The sequence below is a fragment of the Phasianus colchicus genome, chromosome 2 (assembly GCF_987193195.1).
Source record: "Phasianus colchicus chromosome 2, bPhaCol1.hap1.1, whole genome shotgun sequence".
Classification (NCBI taxonomy): Eukaryota; Metazoa; Chordata; class Aves; order Galliformes; family Phasianidae; genus Phasianus; species Phasianus colchicus.
The window spans coordinates 49,080,754-49,094,375 of record NC_143437.1 but is presented as its reverse complement, the minus strand read 5'-3'; the positions used below and the strand labels follow the sequence as shown (position 1 = coordinate 49,094,375).

Sequence of the window (13,622 nt, the reverse complement as noted above, 5' to 3'; positions counted from 1 at the left end):
AAAGGCAGACAAATTGTACTATGCATATAGATAAATATAAATATTTATCTTAAACTATCATAATGTTATTTACCAATCCTTGAAAGCCGATACTCTGTTACAGTCACATACACATTTCTATCATTTGACCAGACTGAAACAAAATTATAACTCTGAACTGTGCTTTATGTAATCCATTAAATAGTACTTGTTTTACTTGCAAATTCAATAATAGAATGTTTTCCAAACCTTCAGTTGCAAAAGAAAACCCAACCCTCCTATTTTCTTTCTTTCCCATAGAACCATTCAGTGGAAATTGAAAGTAAGAAACAGCAGTTACAAAGTCTGAAGGACCTTGTAGATAAACTGTGTGTTTTCAGCTGTCCAGAGGACCAACAGACATTGCAAGGGAAAACTGAAGATTGCTTTCAGATCTTCCAGGAGGCAAATCAAATAACTAGCCAAAGGCAAGAGGCTCTGGATCAGCTGCAGGTATTCCTGGAGCTCCATAATGCTGCATCAAGAGTGCTCCACCAGCTGAGGCAGACAGTGGAGAAATCAGGAAATATGGACAAAGCTAAATCAGAATTACTGGAGAAGGACCTCCATGATGTTATTCAGTCTCTTAACAAACTGGAATCTATTGCCATCAGTTTGGATGGTTCACTTACTAAGGCCCAGTATCACTTAAAACATGGGATTTCTGAGCAGAGAACCTCCTGCAGGGCTGTGGTGGACCATCTATACTTAGAACTGGACGCAGTTCAAAACCTGCTCGGAACAAAACAGAGTGAGGCAGAAGCTCTTGCAACCTTGAGAAGATCTTTCATGGAACGTAAAGAAGAACTGTTGAAGAGTATTGAAGATACTGAGGAAAAGGCTGACAAGGAGGGCCTAAGAGAAGCAACACTGCAAGCCCTCCAGCAAAGGTAAAAACGATATTAATGCTTGAGATTGGTACTTCTTTGTGTTTGGATAGAGGAAGAGCATGAGCACAACATTCAACAAGTCCCTCAAATCATTCATATTGAAAGAACAGACAAGAAAATCTTTGTCACTTTATTTTATTCAAAGGAATCCGAACTCCCAGCAGTCATTAGGAATCCCATACAAAATAGATGATTTTCTTCATTCAGAATTGAAGACTGCTGAATGAATCAAAACACTTATTGTAATAAAATACTAATCTAAATATTTTCTGATGTTTCCAAATGACAGTGTGTGGTGAAGACATATGTATGTCTACAGATTTGTATAGCTGTATATGTATTGGAAAAATCAAACTCTGAGCCCAGTTGTAGTAGGAAAAGAAAAAAAAGTAACATTTTATCTGAAGATATTTTAGGAAATATTAGAAAAATGGAACTTTATGTACAATAACTCTATGAGCAGCTATTTCATCTGAAAGGGAAAATGAATAAATTTGTAACCTGCATTTTAACTTACAGATTGAGGATCTTTAACCAGTTGGATGAAGAACTGAATTCTCACCAGCATGAACTCCAGTGGCTCATGGACAAAGCAAAGCAAATAGCCCAAAAAGATATAACTCTTGCTCCTGAAATTGACAAAGAGATTAATCATTTAGCATCACTGTGGGAGGATACCAAGAAAGTTATACAGGAAAAGTAAGCAGTGAACAATGAACAAGGAGAGGTTTCTTGTAGTGGGGAAAAGAGACCTGTTTATTTGAGTTTAACTTCTTCTTGCCATATTAACCTGTATAAACAACAAGAATAGAATTAATATGTTCTTCTATCCATTACCTGAACAGAAATAGGCTGTTTTGGGGAATGGGAGGTGAGGAAGGGAAGCCTGTTTTTAGCAGTGGATTATTTTGGTCTCAGTGCAACAGGGGAGTAGAATGTAATGTTTTAAAGCTGAAGGCATGAACCTGATAATTGGAGTACTAAATGTTACTATTCTAAATGTTGCTAACTGTATGTATTTTCTTGGCTACTCCAAATGTGTTTTAGATTGCATTCTAATTCCCTAATGGAGAATTGCTACATCTCATTCACCTTCTTTCAGAAATGTGACAATGAATTGTGCTAACAGAGCTTTTTCCATTACAGAAAGGAGCAGTCCTGCATTCTTATCGATCTGATAAAGGAATATCACGGCTTGAAGTCAACAGTGATGAAAGTCATAGACACTGTTGACAGTGCTTCAGTGATAAAATCCATTTGGAAGGATCGTGAAGATATCAGGAGAACTTTATCAAAGGTAATTAGATTTTCATTTGAGGGATTTAAATCATCTTTGACTTGAGATTAGCCTTAAGCCACCTTTAAAGTTCCTTGAATTTACTGTCAGATCTTGATGTTCAGGATTTAAATTGTATTGATTCTGGTGAGGAATCCTTTTTATATTCCTTTTTAGTGAGGTCCGTAAAGGAATATTTGATTGTTGCTATTTTAACATTTTAGGACCTAAAAAAGCAAAATGTTAATATATAGCAAAGGCATAAGTTATCTGCTCTTTATATAAAACATCTTATGAAGATATTTTGGTCATAGTACAAGGATGTATTTTCAGTCAAAATACTTTAACCTTTTTCCATATTGGGTAATTTGTTTGGAATGGTCAATGAAAGAAAAAGGCTGACCGAAATACTATTGCAAAAAGTACTGCTGTTTCCTCAAATGCAAATCTGGCTCTTATGTCTCTCCCTTTCCTTAAAGATACTTATTTGAAGAGATATAATGTTGACATTGACCATTGAGCAAAGATAAGGAATCTGAATCCCTATATTCCATTCATTTCACTGAATCATATTCTTAACATTATAAATCACTATCTAGCTTGTCAGGAATAACAGTTTTGAGTTAAAATCTTTCCATCAATTTGGAAAGTAATTTTCTTTCAAAGCCTACTAAGCTCTTCATTAAAAATTCTTCAGTCACACCTCATTCTAAGTTGTGCATATTTAGAGCATCTTTTTAATGGACATTTTAAGTAGAACTGCAAGGTGGAACACAGCTTGTCTGTCAAAGAAATATGTGTAAATTCATGTGATCTCTCTCTTTAAAATGAGACTTTTGCTGTGGGGAATTACTGCCTTACTAGTGCAATGGCAGCCTAAACTAAACCTGAAATAGTTGGAGCATGATAAGTATTTTGCACAACTCCTACCATGATAACCTAGGAATGGCCATATTAGTAGCTGATTAGTAGCTGATCTGTTATAAATATGTATAAAACAGATCAGTGTTAGATATATATATACACACACACTCATATGTGTATAGTTATACGTGAGACACTGAAATCCTTTTTCAGAATAACTCTTCTAGAAATGGGTGTTTTAAAGATTTCCTCAAGCCTAACACTGCATATGTAGTAGCTCTGAGGAAATAACTTTCCATGATTTTGTCTAATTCCTTTTTAAACATGTTTGTACTGAATTCTCCTGAGCATTCTGTACTGATATTATTTCTGGTTCTAAATTTTGTTTGTGACACTCTCTGTTTGCTCTGCCAGAACTGACAGTAAGTTCTGATAGTAATATTAAATATTCAGTGAGGTGTTCTTACACTTCAATTTTAGATGTGTAGATTCTGAAGAATAAAAGAATAATTAAATAAATTTTTTTGCCTAAAGTCCAATTGATTGCTTGTTATTTAGCAGGAAAAATCTGAAGTTTATTATTCCAATCTGTGTGATAATAATTGATTTTAAAAGAACAATTCTAACATTTTATTATTTGTATATTGTGACATAATTAAGCATTAGATAGCAGTAGATAGTATTAGATAGCAAGCTGAATGAGAATCATCAAATGTATAACAGCTGCCACAGCTTGAGAGATGATGTCTGGAGAACTGGATTTTTTCTTTCATTCTTCAACTCTTCCTTAAACAAGCACATATTTATGTCCACAGCACGAAGCTGCCAAGAATGATCTGAGTGATAAACAAAAAGACCTGGATATGTTTACCAATAAAGGAAAACATTTGTTAGCAGAACTGAAAAAAGTGCATAACTGCGACTGCACAGTGGTGAAAACAGATATGAACTCTACAGTGGACAAATGGTTGGATGTAAGAATCTGGTGTTTTTACATAGAATACAGTTCATAAGTTGAACAAAGGTTGCAGTACTTGTATTTTCTTAGGACTGAAAAGTGTAATTGTTTGGTAAAGTATGTATTTACTCTGAAATACATCTTAAAGGGTTAATTGTAAGGTTTTTATACTCACTGTAGTCACAGTTGTGACATACTTTTTCTGTATTTAAAAAGTATGAGTGTAAATGTTATAGATTCATATATTTATAGATTTACTCAGTGTACGCTTACAAGTGTAAATTTGGATTATATTCTTGCTGGTATTACTTCATTCAAGTAAATTGGACAAAATAAAAAGCAGTACTTCATAAAAAGCTGGACCATAAAAGATGTGCCTACATTGAGAGACAACATTATAGCAGATATACTAATATTTTACCTTTCCATACTTATACTGCTTTGTTAGCAAATTCTTATATCACGTAAGAAAGCTGCATTAGAAAGTTTATTTGAATATAAAACTCAGCAAAAACCATAATGTTTTAGAAATAGACGCACGATTTTTGTTCATTTTATGATTCAGGAAACTAAATTAGAATTAGAATTCATAATTTAGAAATAACACTGAGAGGAGAATTATTTTGCCTAGGCTTTCTTATGTTCTTTGGTGCACTTGTCTTACAACTGACTTAAAAAGAAAGATATTTCTTTTTAAAAGAAAGTAATTTTTGAATGGTATTGATGTATTCCCCTTTCTTAAAAGGTGTCAGAAAGGATTGAAGACAACATACACCGGCTGAGTTTAGGTGTGTCTCTATGGGATGACATCCTGAAAATTGCAGATGAAATGGATGGATGGTGCACTAACTGCATTTCTAATCTGAATGAAGGCATCAGCAGCTTGAGTAACAGTCTGAGAATGGAGGTCACCCTGAAAGACTTTCAGGTGCTTACTCATAAACTGCCAATAAAAATGTTCTGGATCAAATTCTCAAGTGATATCAGGCACACAGATAATGCTGTGCTGTTGTAGACTAGCGTATTCCCTATGCAAGCAGTGGTATCACTAATGCAGTGGCTAGCTGATGAGACTCCAGCCCTTTTCTGAAGCTGTTTGTTTCTAGCAGAAACCAGAGAAGCACAGATTTTACTCCATCTAAGTTATTTTCACTCTAGCTCTGTATGAGTATGTGTTTTTACAATGTAAAAATTTTCAAAAAGCATGGCATTGGACTGAACTATGTTCCAGTAGAAACTGTTGGAAATTTTAGACTTTATCTGAAGTTAATGAAAGATCAATTTCTAAAATCTCAGCTTAGAATGTAGATTGTCCAGACTGTATTCTAAAACTTATAGTGGACTGAGATACAGATTTTAATGAATAATTTTTAATGAATAACTCATTTTTTAGAATGAGTGTTATTCTACTTCATTTGAAATAATGTCCTTATGAAGAAGTGCAATAAGCACAACAGAGGATTAAATGGTACTAAATCAGTGTTTTCCCAAGGACAAACATTATCTCATATCTTTCTGACAACCATAACAGTTAAACTAGCTAAATTAATTACCATTAAAATTGATTTGAATTGAGAGCAGCCAATGCCCAAAACCCAGGTGTACCTGATTCAGAGGAGAGCCAGAATAGCAGAAGGCATCAGGACTGTGCAAAGATTTGCAATCATAGAATGCACGGTCCATAACACATTTTTTCTGCTGTCTTTCACAAGGGCCATTTAGAAATCAGAAATAGATGAAGGTGGACAGAAAAAAATGAGTATACCTCTCACACACTTCATAGCACTACTCCATTTCTCAATTAGTCAGCTAATGTTATATGTTCCTAGCACAAAATACCACTGCAAGGTTCTTCTGGGGCCAGATGAACTTCTACCATTCCAGCACAGAAGTGAAGTAATTTAATCCTGAAATCCATAGTCCAATTGTTTAGTTGGAGTGTCCTGTTTGATTTTTATAGAAAAGTCTGGGTAATCTGAATCCCCGCCCCCCCCCCCCCCCCCCCAATGTCTTGCCTAATACTTCAAAACTACAATTATACAAATTATGATTTTCTGTTTTACAATGCTATTACTTTTTTAATAAATACAATATTTCTTTATAATTTGGATTTATATGACTACAAAAAATATAAGGTCCTGATGCGTGAGCATGTATACAACAGCATTTTTAATTTAGCTCTTATTTTTAATTTTTGACATTTAAGAGCTCCATTCTCTTTCATTAAAAGCAAATGAAACATTATACTGTGCATGACATTAAGTGGAATCTAACAGCAACAGTAGATTCTTCCAGTGAAATAAACAATGACATTGCCATTTTTATTCAGCTTTATTATTTATGATACTAAAACTATTAGAGCCTTTTAAACGTTGAAAAAGTGTATGATTATTTAATAGAGAGGAAGAGATCTCTGAAGTAAGTCAAATGAAGGAAAAGAGATAGGAGTGTTCTAATGAAGGAAACTAATAGAATTGTATTTGCTGCTAGTTGCTAAATATTGGTAAAATGAAAGGCAATATAACAGTTAATAGAGCAGTATTCTTAAGATTTTAAACCTTATAGTATGGTATGAAACTTTGACTAAATCTCTTTGACAGTCTCAAGTCAAGGATAAAGAACAGAAGTTGGAGCAGCTTAGCTCTAAAATTTCAGAACTCAAAGAACTGACTCATAGTCAAGAGCCTCCTGCAGATCTCCAGGTAAAATGAAGTTCTTGGGATTCACAGACTGTTCAAATGGCTAAGAAGAAACTCCTTTTGAAATTTCTGTCTCTCCTATACTGTCTTTTTCTTTGAAGGTGACAGATACAACACTTTCTATGAGCATCAGTTTGTTGTATGTTTTTTTTTCCATGTTTCTTCATTTTAGACTTTTCTGAAAAAGAATGCCATGAAGTAATTGAACATTAGAGCTGTAAAAGTATTTTTATCAAGTCAAAATTGAATAAGTACCTCAGAAGGTAGCTGAACAAATTTGATTCAGATAATCTCTACAATGTACAACCTTAAGCCAAATCATTTGTGAGCACAAACATATTTTGCCTCCTTAAAATAATTATAATGCAGTGGAAGTATGTGTATTTATCAAACCAGAATTATTATTTAGTAGTCTGAAATTAATGCGTTGAGCTAGCTGTTACTAAAGTGGAGTAAAACAGGTCACCGAAGGTGAGCTGTTGAACTTTTGTGACTGGCTAGGTTCATATTTTGGGCACATGCAAAACGACAGTATGACTACTTTACATGTTAGATTTCAAAAGGAAATTGGTATGCAAGATCTAAGCTTTCAGTATGTCCAAAATTTTAAAAGATAAACTGACTTCTGTGATTTCCACAGATATTTCCAGGAAAATATCATAATAGATAATTAGTTTTAAAATATTCATCAGATTTTAACTGAACATAATCTAACGCTCATGTCTTGTTCATATTATGCAGTGATCATAAACATTAGCCTAAATTACTGAACAGAATCCTGTAGTCTGATGTTCAAATTGTGTGGAAATGCTTATGTTCTCCTAAATGGTTTCCTTCGTGTGAGCAGTTCAGAAGCTTCAGATTTAATCGTAATGTTTATAATAAATTGAATAACTGATCACTCATAACACAAAATCTAGAGCATGTTATTTTGCAATATCTTATTGCTGAATGTGATAAATACATAAAATGTACAGTAGAATATACAGTAGAATAGTTGTAGATATGAACTTATGAGTTTTTAGTTTACTTTTTATTGATAAAATATGCACAACTAACATCTGCTAGAATTTCCTATTTTGCAGTGTTTAAACTTACTTATGGGCAATACTCTAACTGATTTTTTGTGTTGTTTTCAATTTGCTTTACACTGAGATTCTTTAAACATCAGAGCTCTTGTATCTCACTAGTAGGTATATCTTTTTACAGAGCTAGTTGTATTCACATTAGCAGTATTCATACTCTTTATGAATGGCAAATTAGTAAAAGAAGAAAGAACAGCTTTTTAATATTTCAAACATGGATAATAATTCAACAGCTTGCATTCTGGTTTTTCAGAAGTTAGGATCCCTTTTTTAGATCAGTGTATATCTAAGATTTGATCCTGAACGGTCATTTTATATTAGTGTGAGCATATTTAGATATGGAACACATTATTAAAGTGTGTAACTTTCCTACCTTTTATTTTATTCAATAGATTTCCACTTCTCATAGTATGTATTTTTATAATTTAAATGTTTTAAAAATTAACACTTTGCTTTTAGTTTATAGAATCAGATTTAAAGCAAAAACTGGAACATGCCAAAGAAATGTCACAGACAGCAAAAGAGACACTAAAAGATTTCAGTACTCAAAAGATGCAGTTACAGAAGTTTATTGACAAGATGACACACTGGTTAACAGAAACGGAAGAGACACTTTTAAGGTGCTCACGTAACCTGGACCCTGAAGCTCTAAATCTAGTAAAGGTCAGTGCTGAAGAAAATGAATATACTTTTTTCTTAATGAGATGAACTTTGTTTTTTGTTGAAATTTTTACAAGCTAGGTACAACAGTTAAGCTTTATATTTCATTTTCACTTGATAAAAAAAGTGCATATCTTGCAGGTGTATTTGTGACAAACCATGCTGAGATTTTTTCCATTATGAGCTGATTATGCTGATATACCAGCCAATTCAAATTCAATTTGATGATGAATATTCCTCTCTAGTCCGACAAAAACTTCCTTTCATTCAGAAGTCCCAGCAAATTCCAGTGTCATAGTGCATCTTAGGTGTAACTTCAAACTGTGCTGAAAATTAGTATTGTTATTCAACATGCTTTGACACTTATTATTTTAAAAATAAAATATTAAGCCATGTGAAATAGCACTTTCATATTTCTGTGCTGGCTCTTTAGTTTCAAGAATTCATCTCATTTAGAAAATTCAGGAAGCTTGATCCAGTACTTCTGTTGATTATGATTAGTACTTATAACACACCATAAAAGGAAAGAGCACAAGGAAGAAGAAAGAATGCTTGAGAAAGTAGAGGGCTCCATTATTTCTTTACAGATATCATATTTGTGTTATAACTTCATTTTCAGGAAACACAAAAAGACCTACAGCTCCAGCAGAGCAGCATTGATTCAACCCGTGAGAACCTCAACAGGCTGTGTCGCAAGTACCATTCTGTAGAGCTAGAAACTCTTGGTGGCACTGTCACTTCACTAATAAAGAAGTATGAAGCTGTGAATCAGCTCTGTTCCAGAACACAGGCCAACATGCAAGAGTGCTTGGAAAAACATTTCCTCTGTGAGTCTTCAGACTTGCTAACAAACTGTTAGCCCACAGTCATGAATCATTCTGGAGCTGCCTGAGTTTCCAGTGATGTCATTTGCAATTATAATGTTATTTTTGTATGCAGCCTTTCAAAAAGTTAACAAATTGTCATTTCCCCTTTGCTATGAAACCAAGCGTTTTACAAAAACAGAATTAAAATATTTCTGAAAGGCAAGCTCACTTTTCTTCAATACCTATTATGTTGCTGCTTCATATTCTCAGATTCCCCTGTTTCTCTACTATTCATCTCTACTACGCACAAACATTTTGAGTATTTGCTAGTTGGAGATTTATTTAGCCAAATGGAGATAGTAAGTCCCCATCTGAAGAAGTTCCTGGGCTTCCTGACAAATCAGTGGAGAGAAGCAGGCAATTTTATATCTTAGATATTAAGATACTAACCTAGGTGTTTATCCAACATTAAATTGGAATAAATAGTAGCCTGGAATTGTCTGTCTTTCCCATTGACTATAAAGAGAAGCCCAGTGTGACTGTTCCATTTGGATGTCTTGTGAAGTGAATCCTGCTATCCAAGGTCACTGAAGACAGTGAGGTTCATCCTTTTAGCTTTTACACAGGGGACCAGAAGGATAAATGAAGTGGGAAAGACAGCTGGATGAACAGTATTGTGATAAAGCTGCTTCGTAAAAAAAAATATTATCTTTATTCTTTTTTATTAAAATAGATTCTATGCAAGAATTCCAGGAATGGTTTTCTGATGTGAAGGCTGCAGTAAAACAATTATCTGACAGGTCTGGAGATAGCAAAGCCATAGAGGCAAAGCTGCATGATTTGCAGGTATAGTTAACAAATAAAAAAACAGTAATAAGTGATATAACTATATATATATCAAATTTTATCTCTTAAATAATTTGTAGAAACCATCATACTCACTGGTTTTATTTCTGAAAAATAATATAAAAATAGATAAACACAGCAATGCATACTGTAGAGGAAATACAGTGGAAATTGTTTACTGCTCTGAAAGATCTGACTAAAGTTTATGTATAACTGAATCATTCTTATTTGCGATTTTTACTGTTTCATTTTGTTTGTTTTGCATTCTTTCTTTTCTCTTCCTTTTCCTATTCTTTCTATACCTACTACTTCAGATGAACACTGTTGTGTCAAATATAGTCTGTATTGATTTTTTGCTGGGACAGAGAACAAACAGAGCAGACAGCTAATGTAAACAGCCCTAATTTCTAAAATACCTATTATTTTCAGCTTACTTCAGAGAAGACAGAACTGCTTTGTGATAGGAAAATTGAGCTTTGTGACTTGTAGCACCACTTAAAAACACTTTATTTGAACTTTCTATTTGGAATTTTTTCCTCACCATACATGGTTCTCAGCTTATTAAAATCTAACCATTTCTAATATAAATTTTGCTTGTCTTTATTAAGTCTTGAAAGTTTAAACAGTGTTCTTTTATCATACAGAGTGTGCTCGATTCTCTTAGTGAGGGGCAAAACAAGTTAGATGCTGCCTGCAAGGAAGGAGAAAACTTGTGCACTTGCTTACCTCAACCAGTTGTGATCCATATTCAGGAGCAAGTAGCAAAGTCTAATCAGAGCTTCAAAGAATTCCTCACTCAGTGTCTGAAGGATAAGCAGGCCCTGGAAGCTTGTGCCTCATACCTGGGAAGGTGAGTTGCAGATAGACTGCATGAAATTTTCAAGCTGTAGAAATACAATTGCAATTTCCTGTAACTAATTCTCTTTGCTCTTTTTCTTTGAAAATATTTAACAACAAACAAAAAACAGGTCATATATGAGGAAGAATTTTGTAGCTCATGTGATCCCAAATAAATGGTTGAAATCTCAGTAATTTAAATACAATTTCCTGGAATGAAAAGATGTCATGAATTTTCAGATTCTGCCCTGATGTTTGAAGATACTGTGTGCTTTCTACACAGCATATGCCTGTTCTATATCATTCCAAATGAACATATTTCCCAAAAAGCTAGTAGAAAACATTCTTAATTTAGCACTTTCAATTGGAATTTTGAGAGTTTAAATGTTTTTAAGTATAATTAGATTCAAAACTGCTGCTAGCTGAAAGCAAAGTTAGCGTAGCAATAATGGGTAAGAGATCAAGATGAGATGATATGCCTTCATATAAGTAAAAAGTTTACAAACAGGGACTTGGGTGCAGAGCATATTGAGTTGAGTTCTGAACACTCCAGATTCCAGCTATATTTTGTCAGTGAAATTGAAAACACAAAATTTCAGGTGTTGTATGTGTCAGTACTGAGTAAAAGCCTATTTCCACCTGTTTGTTCATTTGTCTCAGACAATATCATTATAAGAATTTGGAAATTTTTTCTTTTTTACTGTCTTTATTGAGCCTAGTAGTAAATAAAAGTACTGCCACTTTAAATTTTGAAGGCTACTTTTCTCATGCAGTTCCCATGATTTTCCTGAACGTTTTTAGAGAGTTGCTGAATATTTTTAGATTACTAGTCACTGTGGAATTATGTTTTGTACAACTCCTATTCGCTAAGAATGAAATTGATACCTAGCTTTGTTTTCTCAGTCTTGTGGATATTGAAAGAACTGAGATAACTTCTTACTAACTTCACTCCCCTCAATAAATTACTTTAAGGGAATATTTATCTATTCTGTAGCTTTGAAGAACAGCACAAGAAACTCAGCCTGTGGATACATGACATGGAAGAAAGAATGAGCACAGAAGCATTAGGAGAGATCAAAGAGCTTATTCCTGAGAAGAAAAAGGAAGTGCAGAAAGTAGAAAAGTTTCTGGAAGAGTTACTGGCTTCAAGGTACATTTCTTAATATACTCTTACTTTTTCCTCTGTTAAAAGCATTTAGTAGAAGGAAGTAAAAACACAACTTATCATATCTATTTATAAAATTTTCTTTCTTTCTGTCCTGTGAAAATCATATCTGACCAGGTTAGTTGGATCTGATATAATTGAATTTGTATTCAGAGCTCAAATAGCATTCACATCGGCAGTGAAATATTTCTAGAATTCAGACTTCGCCAGTGGGTGATGAAGTAATTGCCATTTTTAGTATACTGTGGCTTTTCAAACTTTTAAAAATTGCTATTAGGTTTGTCAAGATATAAAAGAAATAGCAGTAAAGTGGTTCAAATGGTAGACAAGTAGTTCATGCGTCACAACATGCTAAAAGGAAGCACTCAGTCACGGTCTGTCTACTTGAGCCTGATGTAAGACATTTTGGTCTGATGTAAATTCCTGTAATCATAGGATATCCGGAAGTTTGAGATTAATTGAGGCTGTGTAAGGCCAGAGTTTTAATCCTTTTTACTGAGCCTGCTATCCAACCCCAGATTCAGTACCTAATCCTGGGCAAATGGCCTGACCTTTCCATCATGTGTTCCCAACTACCTTTTCTGTTAACTAGGATCTCTAATACTGGTGGAGTATGTGATTACGTGAATGGTCTTCGTAACTTCTCATAGTTGTTATAACAATGTCATATGCTTTTTGAAATTGATTTGCAATCTCAATTCTTTCTTTCAGGGAATCTTGTGAAAAGCTGGCCCAAATTGCACAGGCTTTAAATGAGGAAGGACATGGTGCAGGAAGGGAAGCGCGCCTGGCCTCTCAACATCTCACCAAATATCAAAACATGGTCAAAACTGTCAAGGAGAAGCTGCAAACTTGTCAACTTGCACTCCAGGAGCACCTCACTTTGGAGGAAGCACTTCAGAGCATGTGGTCATGGGTGAAAGAGGTTCAAGAAAAACTGGCCTCGGCTGAGAGTACAGTTGGTAGCAAAGCCACGCTAGAGCGACGTCTGACACAAATTCAGGTAAAGACTGGTAGGACTGGACTTTATGTATCCTCAAGATTAAAACAATGTGAGGACCACATCAATGGAAGAGGAATAGTTTTGTATTGTATATTTACACTGTTATGAAGAAGATGATTTGAATTTAAAACGACCTTAAACTGGGAGATGCAATGTGAGAAACAGGTTGAAGTTTAATGGAGAGGAATGTGAGGTATTACATTTAAGGAGGAATAACCAACTATGGAAGTGTGTATTCAGATTCAAAAGCTGCCTAATGGAGTAAGCCTTGAAACTATTCACCTAGAAAGCCTGTGGCATATATATATATCACAGGAAGTTTTCGAGAACAGGCTAGATAGACATCAGTTGGAAAGATCATCAATATAGAGCACCATAGGCTCTTGAGACTTAGTCAAGCTGTGTGTTGCTGTCTTTCTGTGCAGTGCTTGACCTACTCATTATCTGCTGCAATGTAAGCAATATTTTAGGATGACTAATGCAATGAAATACCTGTGTAGCTGTGAGGAAAACCG

General features: G+C 34.3%; 1 protein-coding gene across 10 annotated transcripts in view; it reads left to right on the top strand.

The window, feature by feature from the left end:
• The window catches only part of SYNE1 (spectrin repeat containing nuclear envelope protein 1), a 289,372-nt gene that overhangs the window by 117,089 nt on the left and 158,661 nt on the right, over positions 1 to 13,622 (top strand). For all 10 annotated transcript variants that reach the window (XM_090135604.1, XM_090135609.1, XM_090135608.1 and 7 more), the window contains exons 39-50: positions 280 to 908; positions 1,428 to 1,607; positions 2,055 to 2,205; positions 3,864 to 4,022; positions 4,752 to 4,934; positions 6,607 to 6,708; positions 8,250 to 8,453; positions 9,070 to 9,277; positions 9,990 to 10,102; positions 10,747 to 10,952; positions 11,934 to 12,089; positions 12,816 to 13,107. In XM_090135604.1, the coding sequence (XP_089991730.1) occupies positions 280 to 908; positions 1,428 to 1,607; positions 2,055 to 2,205; positions 3,864 to 4,022; positions 4,752 to 4,934; positions 6,607 to 6,708; positions 8,250 to 8,453; positions 9,070 to 9,277; positions 9,990 to 10,102; positions 10,747 to 10,952; positions 11,934 to 12,089; positions 12,816 to 13,107 (2,583 nt within the window). The remainder of the gene's footprint in view (positions 1 to 279; positions 909 to 1,427; positions 1,608 to 2,054; positions 2,206 to 3,863; positions 4,023 to 4,751; positions 4,935 to 6,606; positions 6,709 to 8,249; positions 8,454 to 9,069; positions 9,278 to 9,989; positions 10,103 to 10,746; positions 10,953 to 11,933; positions 12,090 to 12,815; positions 13,108 to 13,622) is intronic.